Source organism: Rutilus rutilus (assembly GCF_951802725.1).
Source record: "Rutilus rutilus genome assembly, chromosome: 17".
Taxonomy (NCBI): domain Eukaryota; kingdom Metazoa; phylum Chordata; class Actinopteri; order Cypriniformes; family Leuciscidae; genus Rutilus; species Rutilus rutilus.
Genome location: NC_140230.1, coordinates 13,077,876 through 13,099,976, shown reverse-complemented (window position 1 = coordinate 13,099,976; position 22,101 = coordinate 13,077,876). Strand labels below are relative to the sequence as shown.

Genomic DNA, 22,101 nt, shown 5'->3' with positions numbered 1-22,101 from the left:
AAAAAGAAATAAAAAATATAGTAATAATATCTGGCCAAGCGTCACAGTCACAACCAGTCTTTGTTCCAGTATTTTAGGATGATTTTGTAAAAAAAAAAAAAAAAAAAAAACACTGGCCAAATACAGGGCAGACTTTGAAAACACAAAATAAGGCACACTGGAGAGGAGCCAGTTAAGCTGTTATGGAATATAAAAAAAGACAATGCCTATTAAAGTCAGTTCACCCCAAAAAAATTCAAATAAAAGTGCAGAATGAGTGTTACATTATAACATTTCTTTTACGTTACTGCTTTACTTTGACTTCAGGCTTCCCTTTGGGAGCGTCTACAGAAGGGGGACAGAAGAACTGTAATGCATTGTACGATGTAGTGCGCTACAGTTTGAGTGAACAGCTGAAGTGCTTTCAGAGGGCGGGGCTTGGGACGGAGGGGGTGGGGCTCTGCCAAATAATCATGTGACTTCGCTCTGATCTCTGTAGGACACTCTCACTGGCCCCATCACTTCCATCATCTCCTAAAGAGGAAAAAATATTGAATTATATACTTATCTCATCTTTATAAAACATTCTCAATGGAAGAATAAAAGAAATACATAAAGCTGTGATATAATAATTGTGCCAAGAGGAAAGCCGCACCAATTCGGAAGTTGATATATCCTTCCCCTCCACTGAGAATGAGCAGAGAGGTAGTAGCAGCGCCATCTGCTGAACTGGAGGAACTACGGCAGCCTGCATTGATTAAAGGTCAAAAAGAAACAAAGTGGTTAAAAATATGCTATTGTAAATATTACACACAAAACTGGTGTCAATACTGGTCTTCCATCTACTCTTAGTTCACCAAAGCATTTTTTCCCATTGTTTTCAATGGGAGCGCCACGTTTTTTAAACGGCAGCAGCGTGAATAGGCTCGGTGCTCTGGGGTTTTTACCATAGACTGTAAAAAAATATATGGACACCCATAGGTTTCTGAAGAGCATTTTTGAAGCCCAAAGTGGGCGGAGCCGGCCATCGCCATCTTGGCCGTGCATCACTTCCAGATAAGCGAAAATGGGCAAAGAGGCGGGGTTAGCTGAGGTGACGGCTAACAGACAGCAGACAAATGGCTAGTAGTGACAGCAGCAACAATCCACCTGTCACTCAAGAGGCCACGCCCTTAATTATGCAGAACTTTAAGGCTAAATATAATTTAAACCGATGAGTAATAAAAACATTTTTTTACCCCCCTCACAGTTTTCATGAAGGGAAAAATAAGCATTACAGACCAAAACCACTTTTTGTACAAGGCTGTAAACATGTTTTTTTTCTGCTGTAAAGTTGGGTATATTAACATAGGGAGTATATGGGATTGACTCTCTTTTGCAGCCTGTCTCTAGCAGCCAGTCGATGAATTGCAGTTGAACTCACTTCCGTGTTGGATTCAAGAGAGACCGGAAGGTTGCCACTTGGTTTGGCCACCGGTCCCTGAGAGTTGATAATGTTCAACTATGGGTAAAACGCAGCACTCATCATGACAACAAAAAGCACATCTCTTCATCCAAAACTAGTGCCAGAGCAAGGCCATGTGTCCACCAAAGCGTTCTTAGCCTTGAGGGCACATCGGTGGCGAAGCATTTTATTCAGTCGAGACTCTATATGTGTGGATACGGGTATATCCGCGAACTGTTACTAGTATCTGAGTTTGTTTCTGAATTTTAAAAAAAAGTCTACAGAATGTAACGCACTTACTCTGCCACTAGTTTTGGATGAAGAGATGTGCTTGTTGTTGTCATTTGTTATCGTTGTACAAGCAGAATGTGACGGTTGGTCGGTGTTGCATTTGTCCCGCCCATTCTCCATTGAGATTGGATGGCTGGATAAAAAGTGACAGTGCTGCGTTTTACCCAAAGTTGGACACTCTTGGCGCCTCGTCACACTGCTGCTGTTTTAAAAAACACGGCGCTCCCATTGAAAAATAGGCAAGCCTCAGGAAAAAAAAGGTTTTGGTGGACACACAGCTTTACTGCAAGTAAACAAGTTTCGAACCTGGAGCAGAAATAATGAATTTAACTGCTTGTCGGTGGCCATGATAACAGAGCTGAGCTGATGCAAGAGAGCAATATGGTATAGAGCAGGACTCTGAACCTACAAAAAAACAAAACAATGGAAATTCAAACAATGTAGAAGTTGTATAATTCAAAACCACTCAAGAAAAGTTTATTTTAGTAGGAAAAAACACTTACTGAGTGACAGGGGAGCTGAGAAGATTGCACCCCTTCCTGTGCCCACCCACAGCCGCCCGCTGACCACAGACAAGGCTGTGATCTGAAGAGGAGACAGAGACAGGAACGCAGAACCTGTCAGATGGAGAGAAGTAAAAAAAAAAGAAGAAAAGAATGAAAAATCTTTTTGACCTCAAATGTTTTAATGGTAGCGTACAGCATATCTAAAAAACATGACAGCCGAGCATGTAAGATTCCATAAAATATCCATATCAATGAATAAATACAATTCAAATACCTAAAGCTTTAGTCACTATGGATGATAAATCTACTTCCTGTAGTGGACGGCCAGTTGTCCAATCAAAAAGCCTAAGTATGGGATCCAAACGGCAGGAAGCCCAAACTCCACTTCCTGCTGCGCACAGAAAACGCACCTGCTGCTCACATCGCTCAGACACTGTGAACGATTTCTAAATGGACAGAAAGAGTCAGGATGAGGGTGAGGGTTGAGAAGCACAAGATGAACAATGAACAACACCATTTCCATTCGTGACCAACCTCTACTTTCCGATTCTTTGTACTGATCATGTAAACTTTATTCCAGTATCCCACCCAAAGACACCCCTCCTTAGCCAGGCAACAGCGAATGGGCTGCAAAGGTGGTGTGCCGAGAGAAAGCTCCTCTTGAGACTGGAGATTCCAGATGCCTAGAAATATGATCATTACAAGCCGTAAGTACAATTCACATCTAAATAACACACCCAAACAGATGAAACCACAAACACACCTGAATTGTGGGTGAAGAATGCAAGCGTCCCATTGGCCAAGCCAGCGATCACCTCGCCCTGAGAATACCTTTACACACAGAAGGAATTCAATCAGGAACCTCTGGCATTCCAATTACATCATAGATAACAATAAATGAGAGTCACTGTGAAGATACTGACGTCAGAGAGTGCACCCCCTCAGAGAGACTGGCAGACTGCAGACAGCGGCGTCTGGAGCTGGAGGATGAGTGAATCAGCACTCTGCAAGAGGGCAACATCAGATGATGACACATCCTAATGCTATATTGCCTAAAGCAACAGCTGAGACAGCTAGATTTCACTTCTTTTTTTTAAAAAAGCTACTATATGTACCTTATTATGGAAGTTTGTTTCAAGGTAATTGTGAAATTTTTTCTCGCATAATTCGGACTTTTTGGCAATTCTGATTTTTGTAGCTCGCAATTGTGAGTTTATATCATGCAATTCTGTCAGAAGTAAGAGTTTCTATTTCACAATTCCGAGAAAAAAAGTCTGAATTGTTAGATATTATTATATATTCCATGGTAGAAAACAATCTTCCATACTTTTGGGCCTCTAGTGGTTGAAGCATAAAACTACAAGTTACTTGCGCTGGAACATTGTTTTGGTCATTACGTGATCTGCTATTCTGCACGGATGAGTCCGATGGCTTGACACACACCGCTGTGCTCATGGTTAACAGGTGATTGCCTTATTAGTGCAAATCTCATGATCAAAATCTCCCAATAACGAAAGACGGATATCTGAAAAATATGTCTTATGAGCATGCAGTTGTTGTGTTTTTTGGACTTGTACCGGTAATCAATTATTTTAAAATAACCTTACAAAAGATTGGCAACGCTGACATTAGACATAATGACTGTTATTCGTTTCACAAAATGGTGGAAGCTATTATAACTTGCCTGGGCTATTTATGGGCAAACAAAACAAAGTAGTAAGTTGTTTAGAGATTGGCATAATTACCAACATATACATTGTTTGTGAACCTAGTCAATGCACAGCAAATGTGATGCTATGTAAAGTATGCTGATTCATGTTTTATTGCGGGGTCTGCCGCTTTCACTTTTTGCTTGCAAACTATTTTCGGCTAGAAGTTCAGTTCACTGCATACCTTCTTTCCTTTATTTACAGATATGTCGTAAAAACACGGACGATTCATGAAAGTATGCAGATTCCCAATAAATCTGTCCTGACAACTCTAACATATAAATAATTATTAGACTTACCATAGTGATTTACGGTAAGGCAAAAACATGGTTTGGAAGATGGTTTTATGATATACTTGCTCATTATTTAAATTTCCCTCTTTTCAAAAAAAAAGAAAAAAAAAAAAAAGTGTAGCTTTAAAGGAACACTCCGACTTTTTGGGACTTTAGCTTATTCACAGTATCCCCCAGAGTTAGATAAGTCCATACATACCTTTTTCATTTCTGTGCGTTCTGTAAGTGTTATTTGACGCACCCACCGCTAGCCTAGCTTAGCACAAAGACTGGATGTAAATGGATAATGGTAGCATACTAATCCCAATAAGTGACAAAATAATGCAAACATTTTCCTATTTACATGTTGTGATCTGTATAGTCACAGCGTGTACAAATAACAAGGCTATATGAGACAGAGACCATTTTTAATCGTATAAATACTGGGAACTATATTCTCACTAGGCGTAGGAGCACAGCTAACGTTACTTGGGCGGAGTGATTAGCGCAGCACACGAGACGCCCTGTTGATGGTTCCGTAAACAAAACAAACGTGACTAACTAGCTAGTAGCGAACGTGACTCGTGATCATGGCTGTCAGACTTTGAGGAATTGTCAGAGGAATTTTACTGTGTATCAAACCAAGATCCCGAACCATATAGTTTTGAGCCAGAATACACAGACGAGGAGTTACAAACTTTGGAAGCTGTTCATTAGCAAGTTGAATGTTACAGTCCTGAGAGTTACATTTAGCGCCACTCATTTGTTATTGAGCGATACAGTGTGTTCATGACAACACAATAACAACAATAAAGGGGATACACGGAGCCCCTATTCACGTAATAGTGTCACTACTAAGGTTACATTACAGCATGGCACTGTTACAGTATGGCTAATGTTAGCAACAGGTGATCCAATTTGTCCTGTCTTTATTATCGATGGGATGGCTGCATCCTTTAGCACACGTTTCATGGTCCGTGTGGCAACTTGCATTTTTTCAAAATAGTCGTCTATAGTAAAATGTTCAGAGCAAACGAAATACTTCTTGATGATGTTTACAGGTGTGTTTGGATCTATACCCAGAACAAGTAGCCATCGATTCATCAGGTCAGCGTTTTTGGTTGGAATTCTATGAAACATCATAGTATTACCTGGTCTCCCCTGTTTATTGTCGCAGCTCTTTACAATACAGCGAACACCCATGATTGTAAACTATAAATTTACTATCTAGTAATTACTGACTCTATTACTCCAACTCTGAGCGAACTCTCTATTACTCCAACTCTGAGCAAACTCTCTATTACTCCAACTCTGAGCGAACTCTCTATTACTCCAACTCTGAGCGAACTCTCTATTACTCCAACTCTGAGCAAACTCTCTATTACTCCAACTCTCCAACTCTGAGCAAACTCTCTGAGCAAACTCTCTATTACTCCAACTCTGAGCAAACTCTCTATTACTCCAACTCTGAGCAAACTCTCTATTACTCCAACTCTGAGCAAACTCTCTATTACTCCAACTCTGAGCAAACTCTCTATTACTCCAACTCTGAGCAAACTCTCTATTACTCCAACTCTGAGCGAACTCTCTGCTCCTCACCACAGGGCGTCTCGTGTGCTGCGCTAATCACTCCGCCCAAGTAACGTTAGCTGTGCTCCTACGCCCAGTGAGAATATAATTCCCAGTATTTATACGATTAAAAATGGTCTCTGTCTCATATAGCCTTGTTATTTGTACACGCTGTGACTATACAGATCACAACATGTAAATAGGAAAATGTTTGCATTATTTTGTCACTTATTGGGATTAGTATGCTACCATTATCCATTTACATCCAGTCTTTGTGCTAAGCTAGGCTAGCGGTAGGTGCGTCAAATAACACTTACAGAACGCACAGAAATGAAAAAGGTATGTATGGACTTATCTAACTCTGGGGGATACTGTGAATAAGCTAAAGTCCCAAAAAGTCGGAGTGTTCCTTTAAGAAAATGCTAGATGTTCTGGGTGTTTTTTTGTTGTTGCTCGTTTCATTATCGACCATGTGAAAATCGTTTCCAGTTGCTTTGAAAAGTAATAGCTTTATTTTTCTATTTATATCCATAAAAGGAGCTATGTATGAAACTTTAATACTAAATATTAGAGATTTAAACAAAACCACTATACTAAAATAAGATCAAATGAATCAGAATGAGATGCCCTCACCCTCCATCCTGTGTTCCAATCCACACAGTTCCTGCAGTGTCTCCTAACACAAGAGTTAACACTTCATCAGTACAACTCACCAACACTCCCTCATTCTAACAATATCCAACTGCAAGAGCAGTAAATATGAATACAATTTTAAGCGATATGCCATGAAAGGTTAATAACGCAGATAAATGTCATGAAAATATGAAACTATTAATTTCAGACAGGGGTGTAAAAAGTATAGTAATTCTATGTAAAGTGTAGAAAAAGCATCAAAGAAACATCTAGCTAAAAAGTTGAAAATAAATTAGCCACAAAATAACTGTTCTTACGTATTTAAAAGGAAAGTGTAATTAAATCAGACAGTTGAAATCAGGAAGCTGAGGATAAATTTGCCATTTAAGTAACACATAAACTTTGTAAAGCAACCTGTTGCAAACAGTTTTCTCAGAAGTCCAGACTTTGTATGTCTTTCAGACAATAAATGTAATTAAAATTAGAATTTGTTAATACTATAGATTAATTGTCGATTTTATTCCAATTATGGTTACTAACTAAATGCATATAAAGTTACTGTATTACTTCAGGTTAAATACTATGTTGTGGTCTCTAAACGAGGACCACTGACCCCTGCTGTGGTCAATTATATTTTACAGTCTAATTGATTTCACTGGCTGTTTTACATACAAGTAAAATTAATTGATTGGTAACGCAGTAAGAAAGACCAAATAAGATTTTGATTTAAGTCACAATGACCTTGAAAATTTGTACACTGCTGTTCAAAAGTTTGGGCTCAGTAATAAAATAACACTTTTATTCGGAAAGGACGCATTTAGGACGACAGTAAAGACTTTTGCACTGTTACATAAAATTTATATTTCAAATAAATGCTCTCATTTGAACTTTCTATTCATCAAAGAATACTGATTTTCTTTTTTTACTATATTTTATGTTTTTAACATTGATAACAATAATAAATGTTTCTTGAGCACAAAATCATCATATTAGAATGATTTCTGAAGGATCATGTGACACTGAAGACTGGGGTAATGATGCTGAAAATTCAGCTTTGCATCATTGGAATAAATTACATTTTAAAATAGGAAGCAGATCATTTTAATTGTAATAATATTTCACAACATTATCGTTTTTACTGTATTTTTGATTAAATAATTGCAGCCTTGGTTAGCATAAGAGACTTCTTTTAAAAACATTTTTAAATATATCTTACCGACCCTAATGAAAATTTTGCATTCAGTTTCAGTAATCCTCAAGTAAAGCACCTTACATCCCTGACTTCAGAACTGTCCAGGTGTGAACACCAGTGTAAATTCAGACTGACCAGTAGGGGGCACAACACAGATGCATAATGCAGGGGACGTGGGTGGAAGGCTGAACTGATCCAGAATGGTATTGGAGCGAGCCGGGTCAATCACAGTGACATCACTGCTGGAAGCAGGTCCAGTGACGGCCCACACAGAACACTGAGGATGGGAGGCGGGGTGTGAAATGTTTACAACAATGACTGACATGATGCAACATGGTAATTAGATGAAGGTGGTGATTAAATGCATTTTTGTACAAGAACCTGCTCTGTAATACAAGGTTCTCACATTCATAAAAACCTGAAAATGTTAGGGAACTTTAAAACTGGGATTTCCACTCAAACCTCCTCCCCCCATTTAACTCTAGTTACTCCAGTCTCTAAAATACTTAATCAGCGAGAAATAGCTCTTTATGAGTGTAATGTGTATGAAATCATTTATCCACTAATTACAAATGACTATAAAAATCATGCAAATGAAGATGTGGAAACCATGTACATGTAAATCAGCTGTAAAAGATTGTGATGTTTTTTTGAACATACCGTCTGCTCTCCTGATATCTCTGGAGGAACCGCAACAGCACATGTGAGCTGCAAAAAATAAAAAGTGTATAAATTCACATCTTGTAAATCCCAGACCCTTGCTCTCAACGGGCAAAAATCAGTGAAGGACTAGACACACAGCAGAGGAAAGTGGAAAACGTCGATTATAGTGACGTGACAAAATGGTGACGCACCTTAAAAATAATATATTCAACCTGAGACACAGTTATAGCATTACTGACCATATCCTAAATTAATCTGAATGGACGACTTGCATTGAGCTTCGGGACGCACTTCCGTTTTGAAATGGTACTCGTTTATTTCCGCTTATGTATGTTTTCAATGTGCTGTAGTCATCTAGTTGACTAAACATTACTTAAAATGAGTGTCTGCAAGGAGTTTTCAAATCTGGAGATGTTCAGAGACAGAAGAAGAGATATTCTGATGATTACTGTGTAAAGATTTTTCCAAAATCAATGGAACAAGAAGTTCTAATCCAACCCAAGCCGATCTGAGCAGCGATTGGTTAACATACTCGATTATTTCACCACAGAGTGAGGGATCGTCTAAACCAGTTAACGCAATGCTGAATTGTGTGAGACATGATGAATACGCACCTTAATATTGAATTAAATATTTGAATCAGTATTCTTTCTGTATGTAGGTGGTGCGCTAAACGCTGTTACCAGTAATCAGTATTTTAATAAAGCTAAAATATAATAAAATATACAGTAGTGGCCAGTGATGTCCAGAGGGGATATTTGTTTTTAATGATAAGTTTCATTAAAATTTAAACCATTAAAATATGAAGAAAATATTGTAAATATGAGGGAAGAACAAAATCCTAAATTTGGTCAAGCTGTTTATCTGACAAAATGATTTGGCAAAAAAAACAAAAAACAACAGCTACAGGTCCTATGCAAAAAAGAAATGCATAAAAAAAAGGAAAAATCATACATTTACTGCAACATAATCAATAACTAATATTTAGTACAATTATTATTTCTTTGAATGACAGCCTGGTCAAAAATGATGTCTGGACAATGGCATGTTTCACAAGTAAAACAATTGACTCCAAGCACAACTGTGCAATATGCTTACAAAATAATAATAAATACAATAATATTATATGGATAAGACTAAACTAAGACTGAATGAGTGAAGAGTGAGCCTCACTTTCGCTGTAGCATCTCTCTGGTCCAGCAGTCTCAGCTGGATGAGGACGGGCACGTCTTTGGGCTCAGGAGGGGCTTCAGAGTCCTGCTCCACATCAACACACACAACAAACAGATTCATTTACATACTGAGAGGAGTTTAGTTAAGGAGTATTGTGGAGAGTGCCATATTTGTAGACATATACCCAATTAGTAGACTCGCAAGTCACACTTGGGGTGGGGGCAGCTATAGTCCATCTGTTTCTATACATACCAACTGAATTAAAGAATAATGTGTGTGTGTGTTTACCTGTATGTTTGTGACAGCGAGAGGCATGCTCCATCCATGGAGCTGTTTTTTACCCAGGGTACCCCACACATGAGAACGAATCTCCCTGTACAACTCTCTTTTCCTCAACCTGGGAGAAGGAGAAGTCCTGCGCAAAAAATAAAATAATAAAACAAAAAAACAACACACTAAGTAATCGAAGTTATATTAAAGGGATAGTTCACTTTGAAATTAATTTTTGATATGTTTTAGCTTACCTCAAGGGCATCCAAGATGTAGGTGTCTTTGTTTCCGCAGTAGTTTCAAGTTTGATATTTTTAGGTCAAACCGTTCTTGTCTGTCAGTCATATAATGCAGGTCTATGGTCACTGTCTCAAAACACAAGCACAGAGTCCAAATTAAAACAATTCCCCACGTCCAAATGAAACAATTCCCCATCATAAGTACACATTGATGGCCCAAGACACGAAACGAGCGGTTTGTGTGAGAAAATGAACAGTATTTATATCGTTGTTATCTCTTGAAAACAGCACACGTCCAAATGATCTGACGGCACGGGCGGGTATAGATATATACATAGATGTCGCCTTGGCTACTGCAGTTCATTGGAACGAAACCGTAGCCAAGCAACATCTAGTGTATATATCTATACCCGCCCGCTGACGGGTATAGATGTATACACTAGATGTCGCCTTCGCTACTGCAGTTCATTGGAACGAAACCGTAGCCAAGGCGACATCTATGTATATATCTATACCCGCCCGCGCCATCAGATCATTTGGACGTGTGCTGTTTTCAAGAGATAACAACGATATAAATAATGTTCGTTTTCTCACACAAACCGCTCGTTTCGTGTCTTGGGCCATCAATGTGTACTTATGATGGGGAATTGTTTCATTTGGACGTGGGGAATTGTTTTAATTTGGACTCTGTGCTTGTGTTTTGAGACAGTGACCATAGACCTGCATTATATGACTGACAGACAAGAACGTTTTGACCTAAAAATATCAAAATTGAAACTACTGCAGAAACAAAGACACCTACATCTTGGATGCCCTTGAGGTAAGCTAAAACATATCAAAAATTAATTTCAAAGTGAACTATCCCTTTAAGTACATACACACAACTGTTCAAAATTTGGGGTCAATTATATTTTCTTTTATTAAAGAAATACATAACTTTATTTGGTAATCTTGCATTAAATTGATCAAAAGTGTCCATTTATAATATGATATTTAACTTTTGATATTTAAAATAAATGCTGTTCTTTTGAACTTTCTATTCATCACAGATTCCTGACTTTTTTTTAATCACAGTTTACACAAAAATATTAATGATACAACATTAGAATGATTTTTGAAGGATTATATAACTCTGAAGACTGGAGTAATGATGCTGAAAATTCAGCTTTGACATCACAGGAATAAATGACATTTTAAAATATATTAAAATAAGAAAACAGTTGTTTTAAATTGTAACAATATTTCATTATATTACTGTTTTTGGTGTATTATGATCAAATAAATGCAGCCTCTGTGAGTATAAGAGACTTCTTACAAAAACATTAACAAATCTTACCAACACAAAACCTTTGAATGGTAATGTATGTTTGAGTCGATGACATTTATATTCATACAGATATATATAAAATTGATTGAAACGAACATTAAAATGCAATTCACACATTCAATGACTTGAATATATCTCTTCTGTGATTGTCATGTTTTTAATCTCAGATTTTTTTTTCGCTTGCAGGGTGAAATGTAACAGCAAAAAAAAAGAAAAAAGAAAAAAGCAGTGTTTAAATAAAAATGCTTCACTGATTATTAATATTCGAAAAATATCAAGTCAGGCAGAGTGACCATCAAAGTCATATGGTGTAACCAACAAGCAGAAAGAAAATGTATAAAGCAGGAAATGCAGACAGCGTCAGGACTGTATCAACAAGTTTCTTAAAATATCAGCTAATGACTTTTTTTATAAGAAGGAAAGGTTAGCTCAGGTTGTACAATAGTTCATGTATTGCGCCTCCCAAAAAACATAATCATATTACTTTGGAACTTCTAGATCTAGATTTTTAAAAAAATAAAAAAATAAAAAAATAAAAAAATCCTTTTCCTTATTCTGGACACAAATGTGAATGATCTACAATTCATTTGTTGATGAACGAATAGTCTTAGAGACCTGAAATTCATGCTATCATGTATCACTTATAATACATTAGCAGGTAGACGATCAATTAGGAGGTATTTGAAACTGCCAATGCAAGAGGACTCACTCTGTTTGGGGCGGTCTCGTGGAGAGTTGCTGTGGAGACCCCACTGGTGTTTGTGCAGGCGCTGGCGTGGGAGAGATGGCTAATGCTAAAGCTGTGGCTGGTGCTAACTGACCCTTTGTCAAACCTAGAAAACGATTAAACCTGCAAGAAAAAAAGGGTTTAGAGAAGGAAATACAATGCACAAACTGACTGTTAGGCAGTACTGGGGGTAACTCATTACAAGTAATTTGAGTTACGTAATCAGATTACTTTTTCCAAGTAACTAGTAAAGTAAACGCATTACTTTTTCAATTTACAGAAAAATGTCAAAGTTATTTTTTCAAATAAGTAACGCTAGTTAGGAGGCGTTGATGGTTGTTTTAGGTCTAGACTAAATGTGAACATGCATTTACTCGCCTCACTTGCACAAAAACATTCAGTATTGCTCAAAATGAATAAAAACAGTAAAATGCAATCTCGGAATGTTACGCAAAACTTTTATAATTGACTATATTAAATTACACAAATATACTTTATGTATTCAATCTCACTTTATTAACCAATGTCTTTGCTTCTGACCTTCAATGATCTAATTCAACCATACTAATAAGCAAAAATTACTTTAGATTAGATTTAGAAATAAGAGTGTTGAACTTCCTTCTCCTGTATCCTATTGTTCTTTAATCCAGAACAGCAGCTGAAAGGTTTGTTTGAGCAGCGCCCGTTACTGTACAGGCCTGAGGCGTATTCATTTCACTTTTGGTGTGAAAGGGCCTTAACATTTGCCAAAAATAGAACTTTTTTTGTTGTTATTAAAAAACAATCATGCAAGCCCAGTCCAGGTGAGAAAAAGTAATGTAACGCATTACTCTTCATAAAAAGTAACTAAGTAACGTAATTAGTTGCATTACTTTTAAAAGTAACTTTCCCAAACACTGCTGTTAGGTACTGGTTGTACAGGTAAATACAGTATCCTCACCTGCTCCAGACACTACCCTTCCCTTCCACAGGAGGGCGCTCTTCTTTGGTAACTCTAGAGGACAACATAAACAAATTAGTTTAACTACATTTTCACACGTTCTGTGTTTGCCTGTGTAGAAGTCACTGACACAATGATAGGGCCATTCATGATTTTTAATGTGCTCGAAGGTCTGGGTAGATATATAATGGATTTATTCAAAAATGAAAATCTATACAGTAGTCAAGCCACACGATTAGTTGCATTATTCATGCTCACAACGCACCACTTGTGATGAAGGTTAACAGACCTGTTCCTCACTTTACAGTTCTGAATGACAGGTGAACGTTTCTGTTAAAGATGAAGATATGCATCCTGGGAGAGGACGTTAAACACACCTTAGAGTCTGAGAGCGCCGCAGAGATTCCTGCAGTTCAAACAGTCGCTCTTTGTACTGGTTTTTCTCCATGACGACCCGGGCCATTTCAGAACGAGAGAAGCGACGGAGGGAGGTAGGCAGCGAGGCCTGAGGCGAACAAAAGAGAATGAGGCAGATATTAGGCAATGTTTTATTGATTGTGTTTTCACATTCCATGAACATTCTGCGCCTTGCACCTGAAATCTTTGATAAAGACTTACATCAGGGTCCTCCGACTGGACTGTCTCTAGCTCTTTTCGTAACCTGTTGTGAAATATAAAAAGCTATTTCATAAATAAATATCCAAAAAAGCAAAACAAAAACTGTTGCCTATTAATCCACACTTCAAAAGTCTGGGGTCAGTATGTTTTTTTATGTGTATCTTTCTGACCTTAAACTATTAAATGACAGTACATATATTATTTTCCTAATTGCAATCCTATATGAAATGTTTATCATGCTTTGTTCCTTTCCTGAAAATACTAAGCAGCGTCATTTTATGTATATGACTTTAAACGGTATCATTCCCACCGTTTTAAAGAACTGCTTGGTTAAGTATTCGGTAAACTGCTCATTCTAAATTAAGTTATGATAAATTTCAGGTTTTGAGAATCAATAATTCGTTTTACCGCTTGCTTTCCTCCTCCATCTCCTTGGTTTTCCCTTCCAGCCGAGTGATGGTTTCAAGGCAAGAAGCGAGTTCCAAATTCAGGGCAGATCTTTCATTGGTCAGCTCCTCAACACGGGATATAAGGGCCTTACGAGCAGTATCCACCATTTCACTGAGACAGAGACAAAGACAGGGATGGATGGATGGATGACGTTTGTGGTTATGGTTAACACACATGGATCACAATCAGAGATTCAGAGCCTCATTCAAACCTCAACTTTGACAATAAAAAGATTGACATATATATAAAAAAAATCTTACTGAGTGTGTTTTAGTTCCTCATACTGAAAAAGAATCTGCTCGAACTGGTCTGTGCTATCTGCAAACGAAACACAAATGCAAAAAGATTTAACCACACACATGCACAACTGCTCCATTATTGTACACGCCAGCCTAATTTGCTTTTGCATTGGATTGCAGTTGATGGGAATTTTATGCTTTTGCCTGTTCCTTCTTTCAAATGTAAATTTCTTCTAACACACACACACACACACACGCAGATTAAACACATGATCATACGTGTACCTCTGACGCTGGCCCCTTGGTCGACGTTTTCCACATATTCCCTGCTGAGTTCAGATAACTCTGAAAACACAGACTCTGTATTCCTCAAGTCCCACTCCAAGCAATCAGAGTCGCTGTCCATCTCTTCCTCCTCCTGTGATTTTCCTCCATCTTTCACCTTCTGGTCTTCATCTACCTCTTTCTTATCCTCCCGGCCATGTTTCATCTCCTCAAACAAACTAGAGTTTAGTCCAGAGGTCGCGGTCTTCGAACAAACAGGGGAGCTGGAAAGAGCGAAGAGAGACAGAGGAACAGAAAAGATGACAGAAAGAGAACAGATGTTTAAGGGAAATAGATTAATTATGGGTATATGAGAAATGCAATCAAATATTATCAATATTAACCAAACTGATAAGACTATTTATTTATTTTCCTCTGCCATGCAGAATGACAACAACAAAAAATCATCTAACTTGACTTAAAAATAAATAAAATAATAGAGCATCCACAGGATGTTGCACGCATTAACAGATAAACAAACTCCCACTCACTTCCTGAATTCAGCAAGACAAAAAGACAAGTGCATGACAGAAAACAAACACAGAAAGCAAGCTTCTGACTTGACTGAGACACCCACTTTTTGAAAGAAGTCTCTTATTTTCACCAAGGCTGCATTTATTTGATAAAAAAAATATAGCAAAAAACAACAACAACAACAAACAAAAACAGTAATATTGTGAAATATTATTACAATTAAAAATATAAATACATTTTAAAAACATGTATTTTAAAATGTCCTTTATTCCTTTTCAGCAGCCATTACACCAGTCTTCAGTGTCACATGATCCTTCAGAAATCATTCTAATAAGAAGATTTGCTGCTCAAGAAACATTTCTTATTATCATCAGTGTTGAAAACAGTTGCTTAAAGGGATAGTTCACTTTGAAATAAAATTTTGGTATGTTTTAGCTTACCTCAAGGGCATCCAAGATGTAGGTGTCTTTGTTTCCGCAGTAGTTTCAATTTTGATATTTTTAGGTCAAACCGTTCTTGTCTGTCAGTCATATAATGCAGGTCGATGGTCACTGCCCGCTGGCGGGTATAGATGTATACACTAGATGTCGCCTTCGCTACTGCAGTTCATTGGAACGAAACCGTAGCCAAGGCGACATCTATGTATATATCTATACCCGTCTGCGCGTCAGATCATTTGGACGTGTGCTGTTTTCAAGAGATAACAACGATATAAATATTGTTCGTTTTCTCACACAAACCGCTCGTTTCGTGTCTTAGGCCATCAATGTGTACTTATGATGGGGAATTGTTTCATTTGGACGATGGGGAATTGTTTTAATTTGGACTCTGTGCTTGTGTTTTGAGACAGTGACCATCGACCTGCATTATATGACTGACAGACAAGAACGGTTTGACCTAAAAATATCAAAATTGAAACTACTGCGGAAACAAAGACACCTACATCTTGGATGCCCTTGAGGTAAGCTAAAACATATCAAAAATTAATTTCAAAGTGAACTATCCCTTTAATGCTTAATACTTTTAATAAAAATAGATAATCTTTTTTCAGGATTCCTTGATTAATATAAAGTTCAAAGAACAGTTACTGTTACTTTTGCTTAATTAAAAGCATTTATTTTCTTTAATATAACAGAATATATATATATATATTTAAGTATACAGAATATATATATTCAATATCATCAAAACTGGTACAGATACAGTATAATACACTCTCTCCTTATAAATGACTGTACCTTGTTTCAATAAAGCCCTCCAAATGGGCCAGCTCAGGGGTGGAGCTTATGATGTCACTGACAAAGGATTGCTCATTGTTATGGTTGACCTCAGCATCAGTGGTGTTGCTGTCGTTGGTAATGGTAGTTTCTGACACGGTGGAATCAGGGCCAAAGCCAGCTTTAGGACCATGTTGCTGAAAGAGTGGTATAAAAGAGATGCTTTGTGAAAATCAAGATATTTATTGTTTTATTCCAGCAATTAATGTAAATATAATTGTTAAGTGTCTATCCACTAAATTTAAAATAAAATGACCTCTGGAGTGCAGGTGGTTTCTGTTTGGCTTTGTGTAGAAACAGCTTCTGAATGTTTGCCGTGCACATGATTCCTGCTGACATGACAACACAGTGATCATTTCCAACTACTCAAATGCAGCGAAAGTTATAGTTTTTTTTTATTTTATTTTTTTACAAGGAACATGTACCAAATTGTGGGCTTCCATTACCTGTCAAAAAAGGGGAAGTGTTACCTGAAAGTGGAGGCTTCACTCTCCCACTCCTTTTTCTTTTCCAGCAGATCTCGATGTGTCAGTTGTACTAACTGGATTTTAAAAGAGAGGATTAAAAAAAAAGGTTAAGAAATAGAAATGTAAAGTAACCAAAAAGCAAAAACTAAAACGGACGCACAGACTTAAGCGGTGACGGACCTTGTTATGTGTGTGTTTGATTGAGTTTAGTTCTCGGGTCAGATTTGCTTTCTGCTCCTCCAAAGCCATCACTACACGGAAAAGACTTCGGTCATATATTTAAAACATTTATATACATCATGTGTATAAACAGTCTGGGACAGACAGAGAGAGAGGGAGGGCAGAAAGGTGCCAGGTTTAATTAGGAGAGACTCACATTGGTCAGCTTGTTCTCTGGCTTTCTTCTCCAGTTCTCTTTCTCTCTTTTCTCTCTCCTTTTCTCTCGCACGCATTGCTCTCCTCTCTTGCTCAAACTGGTCATCCAACTCCAGATAGCGCTGACGGTATACAGAAAGGTTTGATGTTTTAAAGGCGTTTAAATTGAAAAGGTACAATTTCCCCTCATTACAAAAAGTTTTATATAAAGAAATTGAAAAATAATTACATTTAATCCCATCAAATATGATGACATAAATATATTTAGCATATATATTGACCGACAGGTGACAGCAGTGGCAATTTATAACTGCGTTTTTGAGACTGTCTTTGGTTCACTGAAGGTTTAAGGAGAAAATACTCAGCAATGGTGCTGACTTATAAACACCACAGACATATAAACAACATTAAAAACTTGATTTTCACCACAGGGGGACTTTAAAACTGCAGTGAACCAAAGACAGTCTCAACAATGCAGTTTGAAATCGCTGGTGTCTCTGACATCACAAACTACCTTGTAACCAATCACGTCAACGTGTGATCGTCAACGAGTGGATCTCTGAGCTGGTGTGAGTGAGTGGAGGCGGGGCTAATTTGCATATTCATAGAACCGCGTTTACTAAATGAGGCAAGGGTGTAGAGTTATATTCGAGCTATTTTAAGGCATGAATATTATTATTTTTAATGAAAAAACATTTAAATATGTCATTTTGGTGTGTTTTAAGGTCTAAGATTATTGACTACAGGGGGACTTTAACATTTCTGAAAATCAAAAAAGGCAATTGACAAAAGACCTTCATTTCATCACACAGATTGTCTCTCACCTCCTGGCTCTCTCTCCTCAGTGTTTTCTCCCTCTGATATCTCTGCAGCAGTTCTTCACTCTCTCCTTTCTCCTTCTCTGCCTCGTGCTCTCTCTCTCTCAGCTGAGCCCTGCAGCTCGCCAGCCCTTCCAGAACCCAGACGAGGATGGGCAGCAGAGACTCCACCACTCCAGCGCCATGAGTCTCCACCACTGACTACAAAGAAAAAAAAAAACAGTTTGAACTGTATTTGTTTGCTTGTGATGTTTTTGGTGGTTTTTCCCCTTATCTTAGTGGGCAGTTGCACTCACAGGAAGAGCAGTACTTATGACTTATGCTTGTAAAGGAAAAAATACGATGGTTGACTTCCCTTATGAAAAGTCAGCATCTGCTCTGAACTTCTGTTTTATATGCTTGAGTGAGGGGCAAATGCTTAAAATATCCTCTAAAGCTTTAAAGTCCCCATGAAATCGAGTATTTGTGGTATATTCCAGTGTTTATTATAAATCTGTGCACATTATTATTTTTTAACAAATTCATGTGCCCTCATAATCTTTAACTAAAATGACTTCCCCTCCACTTGCAGTGACATCTCTTCCCTGAAGACGTGTTTTTCAGCGTGAGGGCGGGACAATCTGTCACTCACATGAGATCGGCCAATAGCAAACCATAACCATCCGATCAATTCCTGGTCAATTCCCCAAATCAAGTCCCGTCCTATATTCTTTTCTTATTCGAGAAGCCGTTTCACTCGGATATACATCACAATATGGAAGAAAAGACTATTGCAACTTCCGTTTCATGCTGACTTTAAAGTTATTTTGATTGGTGAGTGTGTTAAGGTGGGCACTCTTGATTGGTTACCTGTAGCTCAGAGTAGAGTTTCCCCGCTTCCTCGCTCACGATATCTGGATCCAGTTCCAGGTCTCCACTTCCACAAAGAGTACTTTCACCAAAATCCATGTTTCACGGCTCCTTGTTCTCTGATTGGCTTTTTAAATATGACTATGTTTTGAATCTACACTCGGCCTTGCTGTTGTACCCAAACCTCTTTCTTTTTTATCACACTGTTTTCACTACCTTAAAATGGTTTCAGAAACTCTACCAAATCAAGCATGAAAATAGTGGTAGTGTGTTAGTGACAGCTACTAAAACATATCTTCCTCCTCTTATAAATAGCTACCTGAGAAACAGAACTATGTTCTTAAGCCGCATGGTATTTTCAGTTAATTCCTCCTCTTCCATGCTTCTCGTTTTCTGTCTCACATTCATTCTCAAAAACTAGATGGACTGAAGTCATTGGGGTAAGTCGGCGCTGTTCATGTCTGGAGGTATTTTGGTGTCCATTCTGGTAAAAAGAGAGAAAAGAGAAGTTGTTAGTACATCTAAACCATTTTAAACAGCAATTTATAACCCCATATTGACCGCACAATTACATTGAATCTTTAGGGGCAAAGCACCTTCTTCTTCTTCCACTCTTGAAGTCTATGGCAGCCCATATAATCGTATGGTTAAAAGTTGTGAAATTTGGCACACAGATAAAGAACAGTCCGTGCATTAACCATAGCAGTTTTGGAGTCTCTAACTCAATCCCTCTAGCGCCACCAACTGTACAAAGTTTCACTTACATTTATGCTAATAACTTGTGAACCGTAAAGGCTAGAAACAAAATTATTCGTCCATTTTGAATTTTCTGAAAAACCTAGGCTGGCTAACTCTTCCTAGACGGTTTGTCCGGTTTTCAGCAAAACTGACTAAAATCATCTTCAGACAGTCAAGTTGAGTCATGAAAGACGTTCTTGAATAACATGCAAACAAATTTGACGAAGAATACGCCAAAATGTACGTGAGGCTATATCTCTGCAGTGCTTTCATGTATTTTATCTACGGCTGCACAATAAATCTAAATGAAACCACACGCAATTTGGCAAAGGCTGTGATTACTTTATGCGCAGCTTGTCAGTGAAGTACGGCTCTGTGATCAGCAGTAAATGCTGCTCCTTCAGAAAGCCAGAGGACGCTCTTGCGCAGACACTCCAAATATGCCCCGCCGCACAAGTACACAACGCACGTCATTCCAGGAAATCCTTATGGGCATCATACTATCGCTGTAGCTGAATAAACACAAGATTGAAACGCTTTGATTGATTTATTAAATGTTGCCTTTTGTTGGTCAAGAGGTTCATAAATGCATCTCATGTTTGATGTATGTTGCTTTTTCAAATGCAAGTTATAAACGCAGTGCTTTCAGATGGAGCAGCATTTACTACTGATCACAGAGCCATACGTCACCGACAAGCTGCGCGTAACAAATAATCGCAGCGGCACAGCCTTTGCGATTTCATAATCGCAATAAACTCAATAACATTATGCAGCCCTAGTTTTAACCATACTTGGTGTGTGTTACGATGACAACCATGACCTGAGGCTATTGAAATTGAAAATAGATGATATTACCCCATTTATAATTTTGCTGTAAAATGCTATATTTTACAAACGCACTGGTGTATCATTACGAAACTCAGTAAGTGTCTTCGGCACCATGCCTTGGAGGTATTTAAAAACACATGGCTTTATCTCCGAAACGCTTTAGCGTATTCTGACCAAACTTGGTGTGTGTTATGACAACCATGACCTGAGGATACCTGTATAGTTAGTCACGAAATATGCTCTTTTTTTCTAATAGCTTCTAAACAGTTTGACCAAAAATCTCACACACAAAAAAAAATTCTAAACATTGTCACCCAACACTGAACCCCATCAGATCAATTTGGTGTCAGTGCCACCTATTGCAGTATGTGCAATGGTAATAAAGTAATTACTTGTGTAATTTTTGTCAGTTAGTCGGATGCTTGCGGCCTTGATTTTTAGCTCCTCGTCCTGCCTCTGTGGTGCTTGGCCCTTAATTGCTGCTTGCAGCTATATTTGTATTTTTATTCATTCATTTGTCACAACAGAGGGCTATTTAAATGAACTGAAAAGTGGTGCAACTAAACACACAATCTGAAATATGTTTCTCCAATACATTTATATAAATGTAAGCATAAATATGGTCCATCTTCTTAGTAAACTACCCCAAAACATGTGTTAATTATAAAGCTCAACAAAGTCTAATTGTAGTTTTAAAGTTTAAAAACTAACTATCATATTTTCTGTAACTCACCCAAATCTAATGCTTTACATGGGTAAATAGTAAATACGTTTTATGCAGATTTCTGTTGTCACTCTTTGTGTCTGTGGTTCACTGTAAACGGTGAATAAGCTGGCAAATAAGTAATTTAAGTGGACAATATAAAAACATCTGTCAAGAACATCATATTAATTGGGCTCTTGTAGCAAGAACTGTCACGACCACACACAGACACATACTGTACACACATGCATAACACACATTTGAAGTCCCAGAAAGACAAACGCATCTCTCAGCCTCAAAGAAACATTACTTAATAAATATTAAGTGCAAACATAAACGTCATATTCAACAGAAAGTCAAATAAACTTTGCGTAACGTCGGCAAACACCTTGAACGCTGTGTGCCTGTTCATTGACACTTGGCTTTTCAACGGGATATTTCACCACCAAACGATCTTTTATTATGGTAATAACAAATTGATCAACTCACCTTTACATGTTACTGTGGCTCGGACACCATGTCTATGAGTTCATGCGGATGAAATTACAAGTCCTTCGCTTCAGAAACGATATCAATTACTCTAAAGCAGGTTAAAGAAGTAGGCGTGGTCAGAACGTCAACCCCCTTGATTGACGTGAGTTTGGACCTATCAAAAAGAACAGCGCTGAGTAAGAACCAATAATGACGCAGAAGGGGCGGGAGATAGGAGGTGTTTTCTCCCCCCAAGAAATGAAAACTTTCCTGAAACTTGAACGTTGACACGTGATGGCTCAGGCTTATCATGTGACTTCTGGACAGAAAAACACACCTGGCTAAATAGTTCGCATTCCAGTGTGTGTCCGAGGGGTTTTAGGTAATCAAAGGTCGAGCGTTTTTATTCTGACCGAGTTTACCACCGTCAGCTTTTAGGTTTACGTTCATGTTTATTGCGACGCTCCACCACCGACAGCGTGAGCGTGCAACGACACCCTATCAGATTTCAACACACATGACAGGGCAGAGGAAAT

General features: G+C 38.0%; 1 protein-coding gene across 2 annotated transcripts; it reads right to left on the bottom strand.

Annotated features, from left to right (window-relative positions):
- Positions 1-82: 82 nt before the first annotated feature.
- Positions 83-21,726, bottom strand: LOC311276078 (C-Jun-amino-terminal kinase-interacting protein 4). Of its 2 annotated transcripts, none has more exons than XM_084385555.1 (28): positions 21,584-21,726; positions 18,826-19,309; positions 17,983-18,177; positions 17,160-17,280; positions 16,964-17,034; positions 16,787-16,857; positions 16,573-16,648; positions 16,278-16,453; positions 14,527-14,789; positions 14,263-14,320; positions 13,961-14,113; positions 13,553-13,595; positions 13,312-13,439; positions 12,935-12,988; positions 11,977-12,117; positions 9,720-9,846; positions 9,432-9,515; positions 8,256-8,303; positions 7,731-7,872; positions 6,404-6,446; positions 3,144-3,224; positions 2,984-3,051; positions 2,755-2,903; positions 2,495-2,666; positions 2,218-2,331; positions 2,021-2,119; positions 635-727; positions 83-513 (listed from the first exon to the last, which is right to left on the bottom strand). In XM_084385555.1, exons 2-28 carry the CDS (start codon positions 18,922-18,924, stop codon positions 404-406), a joined length of 2,979 nt encoding a protein of 992 aa, XP_084241681.1. In that variant the 5' UTR covers positions 18,925-19,309; positions 21,584-21,726; the 3' UTR covers positions 83-403. The 2 variants fall into 2 exon arrangements, with proteins under 2 accessions (XP_084241681.1, XP_084241682.1); XM_084385556.1 differs by having other exon boundaries at positions 16,573-16,645.
- Between the last annotated feature and the right edge of the window lie 375 nt (positions 21,727-22,101).

What these genes read in the sequence shown, in the direction of transcription:
- LOC311276078 (XM_084385555.1), bottom strand. Translation starts at nt 18,924, where the DNA reads ATGGATTTTGGTGAAAGTACTCTTTGTGGAAGTGGAGACCTGGAACTG. An exon ending in GAGGGCTTTATTGAAACAAG is followed by an intron (nt 14,790 to 16,277) that starts GTACAGTCATTT and finishes CGCTCTTTCCAG; the next exon opens with CTCCCCTGTTTGTTCGAAGA. An exon ending in ACGAGACCGCCCCAAACAGA is followed by an intron (nt 9,847 to 11,976) that starts GTGAGTCCTCTT and finishes TTTTTTGCGCAG; the next exon opens with GACTTCTCCTTCTCCCAGGT.